This window comes from Chenopodium quinoa, unplaced genomic scaffold, assembly GCF_001683475.1.
Source record: "Chenopodium quinoa cultivar QQ74 unplaced genomic scaffold, ASM168347v1, whole genome shotgun sequence".
Classification (NCBI taxonomy): domain Eukaryota; kingdom Viridiplantae; phylum Streptophyta; class Magnoliopsida; order Caryophyllales; family Amaranthaceae; genus Chenopodium; species Chenopodium quinoa.
This window is the reverse complement of record NW_018743175.1, coordinates 3443273-3463627: the sequence shown is the minus strand read 5'-3', so window position 1 is coordinate 3463627 and position 20355 is coordinate 3443273. Positions and strand designations below refer to the sequence as shown.

The 20355-nt window shown below is 38.0% G+C and overlaps 2 protein-coding genes across 2 annotated transcripts; one reads left to right on the top strand and one right to left on the bottom strand.

Moving 5' to 3' along the window:
* Positions 1-783: 783 nt before the first annotated feature.
* On the bottom strand, positions 784-2244 carry LOC110732853. Its single transcript, XM_021912853.1, has 2 exons — positions 2197-2244; positions 784-1371 (listed from the first exon to the last, which is right to left on the bottom strand). The coding sequence occupies exons 1-2, from the start codon at positions 2242-2244 to the stop codon at positions 784-786; spliced, it is 636 nt and encodes a 211-aa protein (XP_021768545.1).
* Positions 2245-11365: 9121 nt separating this feature from the next.
* Positions 11366-18438, top strand: LOC110732528 (AP-2 complex subunit mu). The gene is made up of 13 exons (XM_021912480.1): positions 11366-11773; positions 13330-13507; positions 13984-14074; positions 14732-14826; positions 14973-15062; positions 15144-15192; positions 15292-15430; positions 15869-15985; positions 16425-16515; positions 16601-16743; positions 17418-17532; positions 17794-17838; positions 17919-18438. Exons 1-13 carry the CDS (start codon positions 11691-11693, stop codon positions 17997-17999), a joined length of 1317 nt encoding a protein of 438 aa, XP_021768172.1. The 5' UTR covers positions 11366-11690; the 3' UTR covers positions 18000-18438.
* Positions 18439-20355: the final 1917 nt, after the last annotated feature.

The window sequence follows — 20355 nt, the reverse complement described above, 5'->3', positions numbered from 1 at the left end:
GAAAAACAGTTATGATTTGTAACTGAAATTCCTGCACAAATAAAAGTACATACATGAAGTACAATTAGCAAACACCAAACCTGTCGAGGAATCAAACCACATCTTCACGGCCGAATGTTGGCTCTCAACTCTGCAAGTGCTGGTGTTGCCATAATGTAGAACTTGGTTTGTCCAAAATGTCACGAACTTCGTTTTATGACAAAGCCATGTGTTCTCTACATATTGTATCACTGCTGGAAAACTTGCCCACTTATCCTTCATGTTTTCTACAGCGGCCTCATAATCTTCCTCGGTTGCAGCGTCCATGATACGTTTCCATTTTCCGTTTTTGAAAGACGCACCGATTTTCTTGCTTTTGAACATAGCAGTGACCCGAGCCTCCACATCTTTGTTAATGTGCCATCGACAAAGTAAGTGCGAGGTTCCTGGAAACACTTCCCTCAATGAAGCACATAGCCCAAGCTCACGGTCTGTCAAGAAAACCGACGGCTCCTTATTATACCCAATCACGTCTCTCAACCTCTGCAAAACCCATCGATAGCTTGCCGTGCTCTCGTTGCGCATGAACACGTAAGCGACGAGAAAATTCTGGTTTGTCGGTGTCACGCTAACTATCTCAAAGAACGGCATCCTGTATCGGTTAGTCTTGTAAGTGGAATCCATACCGATCACATAGGGGTACGTCTGTAGGATGTCTACCATGACTGGGTGCGCCATAAAGGTGTGCTGTAAAACGCCTTCATCATCGGAAATGACCCAATAAACATACTGACTCTGTCTCGCCTAATGTAGAAATTGCTGAACAACTCCTCTCCCATCAAACATCTCCTCTCTGAAGTCATTCCGGCAGTTGTAGATGTGTCTGATGTTTGGATGATCAGCAGGAAATTGCTCCGCAATAATCGCCATGATGTTACGCGGTGCAACCTTAGACTTCGTCATGTCACGCACAACCTGCTTCGCATTCGGGCTCAACCCACTAATTTTACGATGACCCTCTGGATACGCAATCATTGGATGGTTGTGGGTCCCAGTTACATCATCTTTCGCCCGGATAAACCAAGTATTGGTGACGAACTCGTAACATATCTTGATGTAGAAAGGACAACCAATGCCCTTGGTTTTGGTGTCCTTCCGAATTGCGTTCTCAAGATCTCTCGGCTTACTCCTGCGTCCCCGGTCACATCTTAAATATCGAACTGGTCGACCATCCCTCAGTTTGTTGAAAGACGATTTCACCAAAATAAATCCCAGATTTATTGCAACAGCATCCGCCCATGTAAATGCATCGTCAAACGTTAGAAAAACCGTGTCTGTCACAAAATGTGCACTGTAATTCACAACGTCACCGTCGTTTTCAACCTCCGAATCCTATCAAAATAACAACACAAACAAATAAAACACGCAAGGATTAGTATTTTAAATTTAACAATAATAATAACAATAATATACAAATAATCATAATAATAATAAAAATAACAATAATAATATTAATAGTATTAATAGTATTAATAGTAGTAATAATAATAATAATAACAATAATAATAATACTAATGATAATAATAATAACAATAATAATAATACTGATGATAATAATAATAACAATAACAATAACAATAATAATACTAATAATAATAACAACAATAACTACGTAACATTAACATATAATAACTAATATAATAATAATAACAACAATATTAATAATAATAGTAGTAATAATATTAATAATAATCATAATCATAACAAAAATTTACAAAAGTAATAATAATAATAGTAATAATAATAATAACAATAGTAATAATAATAATAATAGTAATAATAATAATAGTAACAATAACAATAGTAATAATAATAATAGTAATAATAACAATAACAATAGTAATAATAATAGTAATAATAAAAATTTACAAAAATTTACAATAGTAATAATAATAATAATAACAATAACAATTACGTAAGAAAAAAAAAAAAAAAAAGGGACATCCGCCTATTTTGTCCGGAATTCTGGGGGAGATCCGCCCAAAATTTCCGGATGTCCCCACATACATCCGGAAATTTCAGGCGGATGTACCCATCCGGATGAAATTTCCGGATGTCATGGGGGACATCCGGAAATTTTGGTCGGATCTCCCCCATGTTTCCGGAAATAAAGGGCGGATGTCCATTTACATAAAAAAAATATTCCGAAATACTTACAGATTCTTCCGTCGAATCCTCCGGCGTGTAAACGTTGTCGTCGTCCATCGTAAAACACCACTCCGTACACTTTTCTTTTATGCCCCGGGATTTTTAAATTTCTCGGGATTACCGTACAATGGTGGAACCGGGATTTTTTAATGCTCGGGAATTTTTTAACACAAGTGGTGGGCTCGGTAATTTTTTATGTTGTCGGTAACTAATTTACCCATGGTGGACCTTTAAATAGGTAAAATACCCACAAGGGCAAAAATGTAATTTCAATTAAAAATGTTTAACGTCACCCAGTAATTTGCGAACGACGAATAGCGATTCAGTATAATTTATACGTTATAGCGTACGAAGTATTATATAGGGTGCATAGGTTGTTATGTTAGTTTGCTCGAATTGGCTTGTAAAAATTGTTTCAATTTGTAAATTGTATTTTTTTTTTTTTTGGTGAAGAGAATTTGGAAATTTTATGCGATAGCCTCTTGTCATAATAAGCAATTAGTACAAAATCAAGCATTTAAGATATCTACAGCCATAAATGAAGCAAACTTGAAAAATATTAAATATAAGCACTTTTTTTTTTAAAGAATATTAAATATTAGAACTTAATATAACTATTATTCGTAAACTCGTAATCAATTACGATTACTAGTAGCTCTTTAAAAAATCATTATATTCAATGTACTTAGATTAGGTAAGGATCGAAGAAAGTGTCTTATCAAACTAAAATCTCACATAGCAAGTCAAATAAACTCGAATTAGTGAGCAAGACTTGTTATGAGTGTGGAGGAATCTTCACCCCTAATGTGTCCAATGTCCATAGTAAGGTTATGAGACACAATTTTTTACCATTAGACCAAATACTATTTGTTACTTGTATTCATATATTGGTGCAATCTTAAAGGAAAAAAAATAAAAAATCAATTTGAAGTAATGGTCACATCAACCAAGTGAAATCTCATTAAATTGCTTTGTATATATTCATTTAAGTGTTGTGGTGATACTTCACTACTTTCTAGTAACCTATTTTGGTAATGTGAACAACGTAAGATAGTCTTATCAGGTTATGAGGTTTCATACCCATTAGGCCATTATAGTTCAACCAAACATTAGTTTCAGATTATTTTTTTTTTTTCTAAATATCACATTCATTCCAATATGTCTAAAACACAATACACAACCTTTAAAAACAAAGTATTTATTCGGTTGGCAAAAAAAAAAAAGGGAATCTGAATATTTTAAGAAGTTGAATTAAATTTTGTCAGTGACAAAAAAGCTTGATGAGAATATGAACTAGTATAAAATTTTATTTTCCACAAGATGAAGAAGAAGAACATTCTAAGATCAACCAAGCAAAACTATGCGTTTCTTATATTACGAAATGATATTACATGTGAAATATAACTTTATATGAAAATCTACATCATACATTCAATCATTCAACCACTAATTAATTGTAGTTACATTGTTTTGAAAATACCTTTTTATATTCTACTTTTGACATGAGACACCATCGCGATTTTTGCCAATATTAAAATGATCAATAAAAACTGAAAGTTAGGTGTATAGAAAAACTTTATGCGTATTGTATATGAATATACACTATCTTCCTAATAAGGAAATACCTAACATCGTGATTGTGAATTCATTCTTCGAATATATTATATGTTACTCTAATGATAAATAGACTTATAACATTAAAGAGGAATTGTCTCTATTTCCTCTTTGTATCTATATTGTTGCAAATATGTACTTGTAAGTCAAATACAATAATAACTAAGAATAAAAAAAAGGGAATCTTTATGTGTAACACCCCGTATTTTTAAGCCGTTTACTAATTATTAACTATGGATTTTTCCGAAATATTTTTTATTATACAAAAATATTTATATGATTTTACGAAGATAATTTATAATTATGCTTTATAAAGGTTTTAATTATACGGGTCAAGTTAAAATTTATCGTATCCAAAAATCGGATTTTTTAACCTTTAGTACTATGCCAAAAATCCCGAGTCAAACACTTATTTCCGAGTCAAATTTACCAACTACCACCCATCTTCTTCCTCCATAATCAAAGTCAAAGTCTTACTTCTTATTCAACACTACTACCCAACCACTACCCATCTCCTCCTTCCATAGTCAAACTACATTAATAACCATGAAAGTAAGGCATTCTTACTCCATCCAAAGCTCTCTTCTCCTCCTTTCTCCTTCCTCCTCCATATTCACCTTCTTTTCACTTTGTGGTCGTGAGCACCTCCTCGCCACTGCCACCTTGCTGCCGCCATTCGACCACCACCTTGCCGCCACCTCACTCCTTGTTGCTGTTGCCGTAAGTCTCTAACCAAAAAAAAAAAAAAAACTTCTTCTTAAACCTTTCCATCTTAACTTATTACTACCACTATTTTACTACTACTACATATCACTACTACTACTACGTACTTCCTATTATTATTACTTTTATTATTGTTGTTGTTGTTATTATTATCTTTAATGGATTATAAAAGATTAGTTTATAAAAACAATTATTAAATTTATAAAAGGGCTAAAATAATCAATTTTCATGCACAACTAGTTAAAGTCAGTATCTAAGTCCTTGTGTCTATGGATTGAAAAGCATTTGATTGGGATTATTCATTTGTTGTAGGAGGAATTTGGAGTTCGTAATTAGGAGTTCCGTACTTGTGTGCAAAGATCAAGATACGTACACGTTGCTAGATCTTTTATAAAGTGACTTTTATATGCAATGCGATTTACATGCTAAATGTTTGAATGATATGAAATATACTTCGTGAAACATGTTTTAATTGTTTGATCTTAAATGTTTAAATATTTTATATGGTTGGTTATAAACTTGTATTGATATTTAAGATGCTTAAAAAGGAAGTTTTACTGTTCAAATTATCCCGGGTATGGGATATTGAGAATTTATAATTATTTATCGGATTTATTTGTTAGATATTTGGATTTATGACTCCCACTATGCGGAGATAAAATTGAGAATACGGGCTATATATGACCTAGTTTATCCCCTTGATAGCACTATGTACGGAGTTACTAGCTTGGGGGGTGTGCACACTTAGGTGGGAAAATGATTGGCGAAATGAGAATTGAATCCATATTTTATTCGGAACTATCTTTGGAAAGTTATTGATTTCGGAAATTGATATGTTTTAATATGAGAATTTCTGTTCATGAGCGGTTTGAATAAATTATGATTTATTAAAGTCGGATCTTTCGAAAGCATGTTTAATTAACTAAATTGATTTTACATGTCTAGCATTTGTATGTACTTTGCATTTTGGCTAATACGTATTTCTCTTTTGTTTTGGCTTGGCCCTACTTATCATTAATGATGAATAGTTAGGTGATGGTGATCGGACGACGTGAATTAAATGCTGCATTGGGGACGATGAGCGGTGATCACCTAGTTTAATTTAGTAAACCTAGTATCAGTGTTTTAGTTATTTCGGAAATGTTTTAGTTATGATAAGTACTTTCTTCCGCTGCAAGTCTCTGTTAAGCCTTAAGTAACCACGTGGCGGTAATATCCCCAAGTTACTCCCTAAAGTTTTATTATGATTATTATTATGGGAGAGTAACTTGGGGGTGTTACATTATGCTCAAAACCCGATTCAAGCAGTCAATTATTTAGTACCTCCCCAATAGCGGGAGCTACTTTATAACCCTTAGAAGGGCTCATTCAGGAGTTATTCGATCTATTGCTCAACTGAAAACAAGAGTTGTGATTTCAATGACGATCGACTAGAGATAAATGAGGATGTATAGCTCGGAGACGCGGAAACAAAATTCGTCTGTTTGGATCAACCTTAAGAAGGTCTTGTTTAGGACTTGCTAAACAATTGCTTAGCAGAAAACAAGAGTTGTGATTTCATCTCCCGGTAAGAGAGAGTTAGATTATTAAAGTATTAAATCATATTTGTCAAGTTATCTTTTACCATTACATACGATCTAACATATACTACGTATAAATGACCCCTCAACTTATCAACAATTGTCACTTTCATATTATTTTAAGGAAAATTTCACTTTTGTTACCACCAAAAGGCATGCATCTCAGTTTTGCTACCCCTCTACCACACAAAAACACAATTGTTAAAAATTGCTATCACTTAACGGAATGGGTTAGGATTCTGTTAAGTTTATTAAAAAAAAAAAAACCCACCACCCTCAACTGCCACCCTCCCCCCTCCCTTTCCTCCACCTTTGTAGCCCACCACCCTCAACTGCCCCCGTCAACCACCCTTCCCCTCCCCCTGCCGGCGATCGGCGCCCAATGCTTTGGCCAGCGCCGGCGACCCCACCCCAATCCCTTTCCCCCACCAACGCAACCCACCTCCCCTCCCTTATCCCTTTCTCGCTACCCCAACCCCCACCCTGAAACTGGAAAACAACCATCCTTCCCCATCCCCCCTACCGGAATTAGCCCCTTCCCCTTCCTCCACCCTGAATCTACCCCCCCTTCCCCCGCCTAAAAACTGGCACCTCTAACCTTAAACCACCAGGTCGAAACCACCCTAAACGAGTTTTAGGGTTTCGCTTATGGTGGTTTAGGGGTGGTGTTTATGGGTTAGGGGTGCCGGTTTTTGGGTGGGGGAAGGGGAAGGGGAGGGGGGCCGATTCCGTTGGGGGGGATGGGGAGGGAGGGTTGTTTTCCGGTTTTGGGGTGGGGGTTGGGGCAGCGAGAAAGGGATAAGGGAGGGGGGTAGGTTGCATTGGTGGGGGAAAGGGATTGGGGTGGGGTCGCTGGCGCCGGCGGGGGGAGGGTGGCTGACGGGAGGGGGCTGGTTGGGCAGTTGAGGGTGGTGGGTTGCAAAGGTGGAGGAAAAGAAGGGGGGAGGATGACAGTTGAGGGTGGTGTGTTTTTTTTTTTTAATAAACTTAACAGAATCCTAACCCATTCCGTTAAGTGATAACAATTTTTAACAACTGTGTTTTTGTGTGGTAGCAAAATAAAAAAAAAAATTTGGAGGGGTAGCAAAACTGAGATGCATGCCTTTTGGTGGTAGCAAAAGTGAAATTTTTCCTTATTTTAAAAAGGGAAATTCTATACCATAACCCTCGAGTATTGACTTTTCCAAGTTGTGCCCCTCCTTTTGAAAATTACACACTGTAACCTTCAACTTACAATTATGTCTCAACAATGACATTGCCGTTATCCTCCTGTAATGGTCACCATTAGTGGGACCCACTTTGCACTTTTTAATATTTTTTTCTTGATTTGCGTGTTGAAAAATATCCCGTTAAAGGTTTTAGGGGTCACTTTAGTCTTTAAGGGTCCAAATTGAGCTCGGATTTGAAAAAAAAAAAACGTAAAAGCCCCGTTTTATTGAATTCTAAATTTAACTACGGAAATCCGAATTCACAAAATGGAATTCTACGTTCTTTTTTTGCAAAATCCGAGCTCAATTTGGAATCTTAAAGAAAGAAAATGACCCCTAAAACCTCTAACGAAATATTTTTTTTAGCATGAACATCAAGAAAAAAAATTAAATAGGTAAAAGTGGGCCCCACTAGCGGCAACATGTAATGAAGGGTTAACGGTAAGGTTGTAGCGTAGTCAATAAATGGACCTTGAGGTTAAAGCGTGGAATTTTTAAAAGGAGAGGACATAGAAAAGTGAACGAGGGATATTGCGTAGAATTTCCCTTTAATAAGTGAAACGCTAAACATCGCCCGCAATTTACCATATAAAGCCCACAAATATGATATGGTTTGACCATTATGCCCTTTTTCTAAAATTGAAATAATCTCGGTGTAAAAAATGTGGAGCCGTACTGGCTCGCCGGGGGAGACCGGAGGGCAGGCCGGAGATGCGGGGGACGCCGGAGGTACGTCGTCGTCGACGGAAAACGAGGTAAGTCACCGTTAAAATTCACGGTTTACCGTCGGAGTGGCTCCGGCGCCTAGGGTGGACGCCCAAACCGTAGCCTGGACGTCCAAGCCAGACGCCAGAACCACCAGAGTGGCGTCAAGCCCAGACGCCCAGACCACCAGACTGGCGTCCTGGGCAGACGCCACTCCACTGGGTGAGGCGGCCCTGCCAGGCGCCAGTCCAGTGGTTGTGGCAGCCCTGGCAGACGCCACCTTTAATAATTAATTTTTTTTTTCTTTTTTGATTTTGTTGTTGTTTTTTATTTAATTTTTTTGTAAAAAAAAAATCGAAAATGATTTTTTTAAAAAATTCGAAATGGTTTTTTTTTAAATTAATTTTGAAAATTCGAAATAGGTTTTTTAAAAATTAAATTTGAAAATTCGAAATGGTATATTTTTAAATTTAGTTTGAAAATTCGAATTGGGTTTTTATAAAAATTAAGTTTGATTATATATAATTATGTTTTTTTTTGTGTTAATTCTGTGTAAATATAGAAATTAAATGTATTATCCGTTAAATGTATTTATTGTAATATATAATTGATGCAGGAATATGGTGGAGACGGAAATGATTACAGTGGGATATTTGGACATGATGGTCCATTCGAAGAAGCTCAACAGGCGATTGATTGGGCAAAAGGGGTTGCAATAGCAGCTGGATTTTGCTTGGTAGTAGTAACTCATAAATCTCAACGGGATGGTAGAATGGATCGCATACAACAAAAAACAGAAGATGAAATACAATAACAACAAATAAAACTTAATTAAAAGACAACGATAAATATAATAAAAGACATAACGCTTCCGTGGCAGTAGGCGGTGGCACATAATCATCATCGCTGTGGTCGAGATCAGCGATCAACCTCGGGTGCGAATACCGGTTGAACCATTGCATGTAGTAATGGTCACACATGGGAGTAACCCCAGAGGGCGGCCGCTGCAACTCCGCAGTCCATAAGCGGGCCACCATCGGAAACTGGTCCCACGTCCCGGTCATGATATCCGGCCATTCCACGACGTAGTCCCTCGACGATGCAGGTCGGACCGCCTTCATCGGGCACGCCGGGGGAGGAGGGACAACTTGGACAAACCCAAGCTGGCGAAGACAACGCTGGGGCATGTACGCCTCGACGATGTCACGATACTGAATGAGTCCCGTGTACAGGGTCCTGGGTACCCTAACACTAGGGTTCGGGCCGAAAGGCATCCAGTTCACCTGTACAATAACAACATATAAAATTTAATAACATGAATATAATATGTGCAAATAATAAAATGTAGACTCTATAAATAAACGTTACCTCTAAGGGGGACAGCCTGTCCAGCAATAACCGTATCGATCGGAGGCGGTCAACGGACTTCTTCTCCGAGCGCGGACTCCACGCACAAGCACGCGACATCCCCTCATCAATAGGAACTGGGTCACGATGTGGTCGCAATGCAGGAAAGTACTCGTATATCCAGGTCTACAATAGAGTCAGACACCCAGTGATACCTGCCGCGTCAGCCCGACTCGCAAATCCTAGTTGGCGATACAAATACGCCAACGTAGCCGATCCCCAGGAAAACTGGCCTACACTGTCGGGGTCACACGCCTCTACGATGTCGCGTGGCCTGAGCTTGTTTCCGCCGCTCTTATCCGGAAACAAGGTACATCCGAGGAGTAGAAAAACATAAGCACTCAGCTGTGCGTCGGGCGTCCTACGTGCACTGGGGTACAAACACCGCTGCAACACGGATGCGATCTTCACACCTCCGTGTTCCCAAACACCTAGCGCCTCGGTGTACAGTGCAACCCTGTCCACCGCCAACAACTCCGCCAGCGAATCTGCCTGATCCGCATCAGCCACAGCACAAAGTCGTTTACCCTCAACACGAATCCCCAGAATGGCCTCGACGTCATGTAACATGATCGTCATCACCGAACGGAAGGTGGAAAGAGTTTGTATCCGGCTGCCATCGCTCAATGAAAGCCGTGATCAGCGTACTGTCAATCTTATCGTGCATGGTGGCAGGAACGTGATTCACCCCAGTGCCCTCCAGTCGCTCGAACATCTCGCTCTCCGCCGGCCAGGCCTCAGCCCATGTACGCAAAAAGCTACAAGTCTTTTCCCGGGTATGACATTTCAACAACCCCGTAACTGAAGGCCTCTGCTGGTCCTCCCAAATACGGGCAGCTATGTGTCCTAGAAAGCTAGGAATCACACTCCCGTCAACAGGCCCACCGGGCACCTCACTCCTAACAACCCAAGAATCATTACCGGCCCTCGACCGTTTCCTGCTTGCCCCAGATACAGTGGACGCAGATGATGTGCCAGATCTACTAACAAACCTACCACCCCTACCCTTACGCACCTCCACCATATGCGTCTCGTACATGTCATCAACCCTCTGACTGAATGGACCGTAATCATCATACGGTCCACTGCCATCGTCCACATCCTCATCCTCATCTGCGCCCTCCTCCTGCTCCTCCTCCTGGTCACCCTCCTCAGCATCATCATCGTCATCGTCATCCTCATCCCGACGGTGGATCCGTTCTCTACGAACTGAGGCCGAAATACCACGGGATCTGACATGTCTATGCCTCGACCTCTCCACTGAATAACTTCTACTAAGAAGCTCTATATTCTTCCCCGCACCATGACGACCCAGTGAATTCTACACAAAATTTTAAAATATATAAACATACAAAAATTTATACGATAAATAATCATCATCGCAAATCAAATAAACTAAAAACATACAAATAATTGTAAACAAAATATAAACGTAGAAAAAATACAACGAAATTGAAAAAATTTATAAAAATAAACAACAAAATATAAAAACAATTCAAAATTATATTACACAAAAAAAAAAAAAAAAAAATTAAAAACAATTTTTAAAAAAAAAAAAAAAAAAAAATGGGGGGGGGGGGTGGGCGCCCTGGCTGGACGCCCAGCCAGCGGTGGCGGCGTCTGCCGCTGGCGCCACCACCGCTGGCTGGGCGTCCAGCCAGGGCGCCCCACCGCGGTCACGACGGTTTTTCCCTTTTTTTTTTTTTTTTTTTTTTTTAAACAAAATGTACCTTTCCTCCTTGGGACATCCTTCCCTCCGCCGCCAATTCCTTGCCTTGCCGCCTCGACATTGCCGTTATTTGAATTTTTTTTTTGTAGAGAGGTTGAAAGAAGATGAGCAATGAGAGTGTGAGTGATGAGAGTGTGAGTGATGAGAGTGTGAGTGTTTTTTTTTTAAGGTCAAGGGCAATTTTGACAAACCAAGTGAATTTTGTGGGCTTTATGTAGTAATTTGTGGACGATGTTTAACAAATCCCTTAAATAATTACTTGACATTAGCTCTAACTATTTGATCTATCTCCGTTCCCTACACCAACCTTTCTGTATTTCTGACCTTTCTCCAGCTCAATTTAATCATAAAAATGTTCTTATAATTTCCCAAAAATGCTAATTTCAAATTTACTTCCTGACATTTGAATTGATAATTGCTAATTGAATTTTAGGAAATTGGAAACCCTAGATCTCAGCTACATTTCTGCGATCGATTTTTCGAAGTTCATTTTAGGGTTTGAATATTCTTGGTGGATTTTAGATCCACTGGTTCAATATGCCGGTGGCAGCTTCTGCAATATACTTCTTGAATCTTCGTGGTGATGTTCTTATCAATCGCCTCTATCGCGACGATGTCGGGTATTTTTTTCCTATCATTTTCTATTTATTTGCGTTGATTGAATGTGATTTTGATATTGAATTTGTGTATTTGGTTATATTTGAAGTTTAATTTGACTTATATGTGATTTTGTTCAACATAATTGGTGGATTAATTAGATTGTAAGTTTTAATGCTTGAGTTGTTGCCCCTTTTTTGGTTGATTTATGCCGGTGATGGTGTTGATCTACTTGATTCCGAGTGATGGTGTGATTTTACCGACTTAGAAGCTGAAATTACAATTTTAGATTGCTGTTTAGTAATTGCATGGAGTTGTTGAATAAAACAATAGGATTGAATCGAAGTGGATGTGAATGTACATGCTTTGTTTGTTGATGGTGGCCTGGGCTGGCAGTACCGCATAGTAAATCAAGACAATGCTGATCAATGAATCGAGTTTTTTTTAAGAAGTTGCTTATTTGTTGCTGGGTAGTTATCAATGGATAAATACAGAACTGGACTATCTGTTTTAAAAGCTTCTTCATGTGCTTTGTACTTGAGCTAATGATGGAGTGTTTAGAAGTGAAAGATTGAAAGTTTTGGAGTGACGAAAGCTGGAGATTAATACTGTAGTACATTTTTGAATCAGAGCAGACATACTTGCTCATATCTCTCATTACTTCATTATTACCAGTCTGACTGATGACGTCATGTAGGCATTCTTCATTTGTTATTCTTTGTCTGAGATGGTGTGCCTGGTTTGGAAGAAATGAAGAGTAGTATTTCAGTGGAGGGGGGAGAAGGGGGGTGGGGGGGGGATGTAGGTTCATAATTTTTGGTTGGAATGGGGGTAAAAATAAAGTAAATTAAGCTGCTTTCCATATTGGCTAACCAGTAGTGTTAACCCCTTAAAGTAAGCATACTGCCTGTTACCCTCTGTCATCTCTAGCTTCATCACACCATCACATCCATGATCCACCAACCTTCCTCAACCACAACTGTTTTCACCCCTGGGCCATCACCAATCTTACACCTCAGACCTCACATCTTTCTGCTCTATCTCCTCCATCCTCCACCCTCTTTCTTCATTTCTATCAAGGATGAAGTTGGTGGTGAGAAGGAGAAAGAAAGAGAGGAGTAGGGGAGAATATATTACCACGGGAATCATTTCATGCCAGGATACAAAAGGAAATTATATAACCTTGAGTTTACGCTCCCGAACCCAAACTTATACTTTCAATGTAGGCATGCTTTTGGTGTTTACTCTGTCTGTAACCTCAACAGCTGTTTTAGTTGGTCCGTTACCTAATTTCGAAATCTGCAATCTGGTTTAGTTTGATTTGCAAACCCCCCCTCCCCGCTCTCCCCCTATCTTTTCTTCCCTTTTTTTTTTTTTTTTTTTTTTTTTTTTTTACTACAACAAGACTTGAGAGATACTGAAATAAAGATGTGTTACTTGTTATTCATCGACTTTTTGTCTTTTTTTGTAAAAGTGGAGTATGCAAACTCACTATTGCCCTGAAGAGTGAGGCTTTTGCGTTGTTTTTCCTTGCTGCATTTTGTGAACAATTATAAACTGTTTATATTTTTGATAATAGGGGCAACATGGTTGATGCATTTCGGATGCATATTATGCAAACGAAGGAACTCGGTACTTGTCCTGTGAGGCAAATAGGAGGCTGCTCCTTCCTTTATATGAGAATCAGCAATGTGTACATTGTAATTGTTGTCAGCAGCAATGCTAATGTTGCTTGTGCTTTCAAATTTGTTGTTGAGGTAATTCTCTGTTTTTTTGTTTCTTTGGGAGTAAGTTCCCCCTGATGATGGATTTTCATGGAGTTGTCCTTCGTATATCACTCTCCTCCTTTATTTGATTTCTACCTTCTCTCTTCCCTAATTATCCATCTAGCCAGCCTTCCTAAAGCTGCTACTAACTCAACGTCATCATCATGAATCATAGTTCTCTTACCTCATTCTGCTTGTAAATAGATTCAGGTTTATTCTGAAAACACCAGCTGCCTCTATAGGTTGAAAAGATCATGAATTCTGATTGTAAATAGATTCAGGCTTTCTCATGAAATTAGTCATGGTATCTCACAAGACCCTTCACCTTGTTAGCTAGATGCTATGATTAGTTGAAGTAGGACACTACTTTGAGAAAAGCAAAATACTAAAAAAGATGAAGATTTGGCTTAATTGTAAGTAATTTGAGTGATAAAGTTGGCTAACTATGAATTTTCAACTCTCCGCAGGCTGTGAATCTTTTCAAATCATACTTTGGCGGACAATTTGATGAAGATGCTATTCGTAATAATTTTGTCCTCATATACGAGTTGCTAGATGGTATGTAATGCATATTCTGTAATTTATATTTACAGACCTTTCTGAATTTATTCTTATTGTTCATTGTGTCTAACACATGAATTATGTATGTTATCATGCAATATGTATTTCTGCTACCAAAAATGATATAGAAGTGATTAGGCATGAATGTAAAACAAGAAACATGTATAACAGTATTTTATTCCTAGTAATTAATAATAAATGTAAAGTTGGTCTTCTTTTATTTCCATTTTTTGGGGAAGGGGTAGGGAGTGCAAAAGTTGTGGATTCTATTCTGAGATTTATCACTGTGAAACATTGTGTGGATGCTATAGTCTATGACTTCATTGAAACTAGAATGGGAAGATTTAGCAATGCTCATGAATATGATTATAGCTACTATCTTACCAAGCTAATAAGGGTGTATTGCACAGGTATTCATAAGTATCTTAACAAATCAACTTAAGCATGGTGGAGGGTGGGATGCATGTTGTAGATATGAATGCATTCCTGTGCTCATATTTCTGTCTTTATACACTGGTTTGCTCATTGAATTTTGCAAAATCATCTTGCCTTATGCTGTCTTCTTATGGTGTTGCCGTCACCTGTTCTTATATTTCACGAGCCGTAGTACAAAGTTCATTTACACGTTATGTTCTGATATTTTCTAAATTGCAGAAATTATGGATTTTGGTTACCCACAAAATCTTTCGCCAGAAATTTTGAAGCTTTACATCACTCAGGAGGGAGTACGTTCACCATTCTCATCCAAGGTATGTATTTTTATCTGTTTGTATTATCTGATAGCTATGTTTGACTTTTGCCTTTTGGCATAGGCTTATGAAGATTTCCAGATGTTTTGTTAATTTTTTATTTTTCTTGCTTGTTCTTTGTTTTCTGTTGTTCCCATACAATCTAGCCTGCCGATAAACCAGTGCCAAATGCAACGTTGCAAGTAACAGGTGCTGTTGGCTGGAGAAGAGAAGGTCTCATGTACAAAAAGAATGAGGTGATATAAGTTTGTCTTGTCAGTGTGTTAGGTATCACAATTGTAGTCCACTGTTTAATTATTTTTAGCATTCCCCTGCAGGTGTTCCTAGATATTGTAGAAAGTGTCAATCTTCTTATGTCTTCGAAAGGTGGGTCACCCCCCCCCCTCTTATGTGTATGTGTGGGAATTGGGGTTTTTGCCGGTGTCTGATTATGTAGTGTTTTGTAATGCTTATTGATTTTTACAGGTAGTGTGCTGCGTTGTGATGTTACTGGAAAGATTCTTATGAAGTGCTTTCTCTCTGGAATGCCTGATTTGAAGCTGGGATTAAATGATAAAATTGGTCTTGAAAAAGAGTCACAGTTGAAAGCACGTCCAGCAAAAAGGTAGCTTCTGTGAATCAGTCTTCTTTCTTATCATTTATCTGCCTGAGATTACAGTTAGTTTTTCACTCATTAACTGGTCTTGCTTTTTTGTTTTACAAACTGGGTCTTTCTAAGGTGTAATTGCACTGCTGTACATAAATTGTAATGAAAAGCATTGCATTTGGCTGCGTGTCATGTAGACATAATCCTACATTAAATATTTAGCATAACAACTATGATAGTATGATATTCATGTCTGTGGCACCATGTTGAACTATTCCCATATGGGTAGAGGTGTTTATGTGTACCTGGCTCTAGGTCAAGCCCTATTTATAACGAAGTACTTATTAAGTTCTGCTTGTGAGCTCTTATCACAGTTCAGTTTTCATAATTCATTTGGTTCCACTCAGATTTTGCTGTAGTTAACTTCTTATTTCCTTGTTATGCTCCTTTTTTCAGTGGGAAGACAATTGAGCTGGATGATGTAACCTTCCACCAATGTGTTAATTTGACAAGGTTCAACTCAGAGAAGACTGTCAGTTTTGTCCCTCCAGATGGTGAATTTGAATTAATGAAGTAAGCCTCACAACTATTTCAATGAATAGGCTTTTTGGCTAATGTTTGGCTGGTGTGAAATATTTGATGCTGTTTCTTCATTTGAATTAATGAAGTCTACTGGGCAACCAATTTAAAGAATTAATGATGCTGTCTCTTTATTTGAAGCAGCTTCTTGTCTTTTTGTTGTTGAATCTAATGTCTGCCATGATTTTGTTCCCTTAATATTTGTGGTCAAATTGATTATACCATTTTTTGTTTATCTAGTATTTGATACACCAGAATGCATGGTTTATTGTCTATTTTGTTCTATTAATGTTCTTGGCTCTCTGGTCCACTCTGTCTTTTGTCCTCCGTGTAAAATTGTCCTAAAAGTTTCATCTGGAATTTCATCTAGTCGTCAGGTTGTGCAAATCTTGCTGAATTACTTTTATAATATTCTCTGCTCGTGATATTTCAGATATCGTATAACTGAGGGTGTGAACCTGCCCTTTCGAGTATTGCCAACAATCAAGGAATTGGGTAGGACACGAATGGAAGTGAATGTCAAGGTTTGTACAGTTTCTCTTGTGAAGCCGAGCATCAATCTTATTGTATGTATTTTTGTGACATCTGCTTATAAGTTGTAATTATCAGGTTAAGAGTGTTTTCGGTGCGAAGATGTTTGCTCTGGGAGTTGTGATTAAAATACCAGTTCCCAAGCAAACTGCTAAAACAAGTTTCCAAGTGACATCTGGTAGAGCAAAGTATAATCCAAGCATCGATAGCTTGGTCTGGAAGTGAGTTTCTTCCTGCCACTTTTTCAAATTTACCTTGTCGAATAGTGCTTCTATCCTCTTATCTGTTTGCATTTGGCATGTGCATGTGCTTTTGTACAGCATATTATCTTTGTTAGCACATGAAAGCTGAATTTCTTTTAGGGCGTCTTCTGACCTGGAAGTGGTCTTAGATTTTGGATATTGAAAGTGGGGTTGCTGAAACAGCAATTTAGGAGTGGAGTGATACAGAGTTTCTGTAATTGTGTTTTTTATAGACTTATTTTTACTGTGAGTAGGGTTCTGTTTGCACTGTGATGTATCATTTTCCAAGGCATAGATGACAGATCCTGATGCTTGAGGGAATATAGACCTTATGTGTTATTAAATCATTTATCATATCTTTAACAGCTATACTAATCATTGCAGTCTCACAATTTTTTAAATGAGCTCTTGAGCATTTCCTTAACGGTATTATAGGCCAAAGATACCTTGTTCTTTTGTACCAGATATTACTATGATATAGGTTCGTATTTGTGGGAGGATATTCATAGTTAGTAAATCAAATGTTTAACTTTTAATTTCTCATTGTTTCATTTTTAAAAAAATTGGATGTGTTTTGTTATTTGTCACCCCCTTTTGATGTGCCTCCTTTACTTTTGTTGCTGCTGTGTAATAACTCTTGAATTTGATAACAGAATAAGAAAATTTCCTGGCCAGACGGAGTCAACCTTAAGTGCTGAGGTAGAGTTGATTTCTACTATGGGTGAGAAAAAGTCCTCGACAAGGCCACCAATTCAAATGGAATTTCAGGTATCTCATAATCTACAGTTGCAATGTTGCTGGATGTACATTTTTCTATTTTAAGCAATGGCCTTAAATTGCATGCCTTTTTCTGAAGATAAGGTGATGTTTAGGCCAAAATGAGATAACTAAGTGTTCATCTATGACTTAATTCGTGCTGAACATACTATGTGTGAAGCATGTGTACAGTATATGACTTCATTCTGCACTTGGTGTGGATTGAGAACTGAAATCTTTTCACCCTATTTGATGTGATTTTTTTTTTGTCAGGTTCCTATGTTCACAGCATCAGGGTTACGTGTTCGTTTTCTCAAGGTATTTTTCTTTGATCAAGTTATTCTGCCCTATCATTAATGAACTGCCAATTATTTTCTCACTTCATCATGTCACTGCAGGTATGGGAGAAAAGTGGGTACAATACTGTTGAATGGGTTCGCTACATAACAAAAGCTGGTTCCTATGAGGTTAGGTGTTAAATTCAATTGAAGTTGGCGGTAGGACTTGGCACAAAGGAGACCTTTTTTCTTTGAGCGCTTTGTAGAGATTTTCAGGAGGTTAACAGCTGGATGTTCCAAACTAATTCATGGCAATAGTAACTCTCAAGTTCATGTTGCCCCCTGTCTGGCTAATCTTCTGCGCGTTGCTCTCCGGGAATGTTTATTATGTTGCCTCTTTGCATCATCGTCAAATCCTTTCCCCCCCCTGTATTTTAGTAATTCAGTCTTTGATAGCATAGTATGTTGATATGATTATTTGCATTTTATAGTGTGGAAATGATATGTCTTTTATGTAAAGAATAATTTTCAGATTTATGGTACGGGAAGTGCAGAGTTTTGAATTTGTATCTGTGTACGGGGAGATTCTCTCCACATTGAAATTGATTGCTTAATTTGATCATTTTGAGGTTCAGGTTTATGCTGTGTGCAGTATTTTGTTTCACTGAATGACCGTTTTGGCTAGTATTGTATGGCTGTGTGCAATATTTGCAGTTTTCTTGTATTGTTTTGTCTGACAGCAATATGCATAATTTGGACTATGTAATGGAATTACAAACCTTTTTTTTATCCTTTCATTTTCCGAAGTAGCACAAAATTCCTCACTGATCGCTTCATCTCTCTTTTCAATAGTTGGCCAATGTTGGAGAAATAATTATCAGAAAATCTCTTTATAATTGATTCTAGAGAAGTAATGTGTCAAAGTTCAAAAATTATTTTTGATTTTGATCGTGATTATGGTAAATTCTCAAGAACCTCGGTTATGAGGAGAAATCCAATTCTGTTGTAGGAAAGGAAGATCAAAGGATCTTAGATAAAATCCCCACAACTCTTTTCGTATTACACCAGGCATTGATTATTAGGCGAAATCTCATTATATTTTGATAAATCTCTCGGTTTAGCATTTATGCATATTCACATGTATGTAATCATAAAATGGTGTATTAGTGAAATTCACGTTATTTTTTCTATTTCCCTCTCTAACCTCAACACTCAACTTGATCCCGAAAATGGCGGAAGCAACCTCTGCAAGCGCCAGCGCTTCTCCCACCATCGAACCACCGCAAAGCAGCTTAGCCTCCCCTCCTCCTCCTCCTCCTCCTCCTCTGCCTCCTCCGGAAGCGGCGATTATGGTTTCCGGCGACTCATCCTCGCAACTATCCGCTAGCATCTCTACTCAAACCTTGTCGTTTTCCTCCGGAAATCCTAGAATTGAAGAAACTCGCGGTGTCATGCATTTTTACTCCAACGATGTCGTTTCTTCTCCCTCCCTTTCCCTTCTTCCGGTACATGCTCTTTCTTTCCCTCCATTTTTTTTATTTTTGCTAGTAATCAATAACTCCAGGATACTGGAAGGAGGGGGGGGGGGGGGGGGAAGGGGGATGGGGTGTAGTTGCCTAGCATAGCCTCAATGCTTATAACCTTTTTTATTCTGTAAAATTCCTAAGATAATAGAATATATGATCTTGTGATTACTTATTTACTTGCTAAATGGCCTAGCAGAGGTAATTTTTTTGATCTTGTTTATTTGGATGCTATTTCTGCATTGTTATACTGGAACTTCTGCATAATGCTTCTGTGATCAAGTGTAATAACTGTTTTTTGAGGTTTGCAATTGATATTTCTGTTGAAGAGATTAATAAGTGGTGGGTGAGTTTAATATTAGGTGCTTTTGAAGCTAATATGGTGGCTGAGTGATGAAATAAACCCCTGGGAGACAGACTGGGAAACTTCCCTATTCTCAGGGAAAATATGTTATTCATTTAGGAAATATGCTCAGTTTTTTCACTCTCCTATTCTATTTGTTTTCACTCTGCTTTATTATTGATGAAGTTTTTGCTATCTTGTATCATTAAGGTATCCCATTTTTATGCTTGTATCCTTATGCAATTAGCTGTTTCTTTTGCAAGTTGAATGATGTTGCATAGGGTTACTGAAATATATTGCTGCAGGGAGGAGAAAGCTGTGAGCCTGAAGGATGAAAAAATACGAGATCATGAAGAACAGGTTTGTAATTATGTTATATTGCTCATCTCTTAGGATGCTCCTCCTGTTTTGGCCTTGCTACCTTTGAGCAACTGATGATAACTCTCGTGCAATCTTCTATATGATTGCAGCTTAAAGACTTGATGTTGCACCTTGAATCTGGGCAAGCAGTGGAACAGCTGTCCATGTCCGATGAAGTAGTTGATGGTGCTGTTTTGAAGTTAGGAGGTGAATCCTCTACCAAAGCCATTAAATCCAAGAATCAGAAGTAGTGAAAAAATTAGTTCAATCTATGGCAAAGCTAGCATAAATGAGAGATGATACATTGTTAGCAGTCACTTCTACTGGAATG

Bases quoted from the DNA above. Each gene is read 5' to 3' on its own strand.
- LOC110732853 (XM_021912853.1), bottom strand. From the start codon at position 2,244: ATGGACGACGACAACGTTTACACGCCGGAGGATTCGACGGAAGAATCT. The intron at 1,372-2,196 runs GTAAGTATTTCG...TTATTTTGATAG, and splicing joins AGGATTCGACGGAAGAATCT to GATTCGGAGGTTGAAAACGA.
- LOC110732528 (XM_021912480.1), top strand. From the start codon at position 11,691: ATGCCGGTGGCAGCTTCTGCAATATACTTCTTGAATCTTCGTGGTGAT. The intron at 14,827-14,972 runs GTATGTATTTTT...CATACAATCTAG, and splicing joins GTTCACCATTCTCATCCAAG to CCTGCCGATAAACCAGTGCC. The intron at 15,431-15,868 runs GTAGCTTCTGTG...TCCTTTTTTCAG, and splicing joins AAAGCACGTCCAGCAAAAAG to TGGGAAGACAATTGAGCTGG.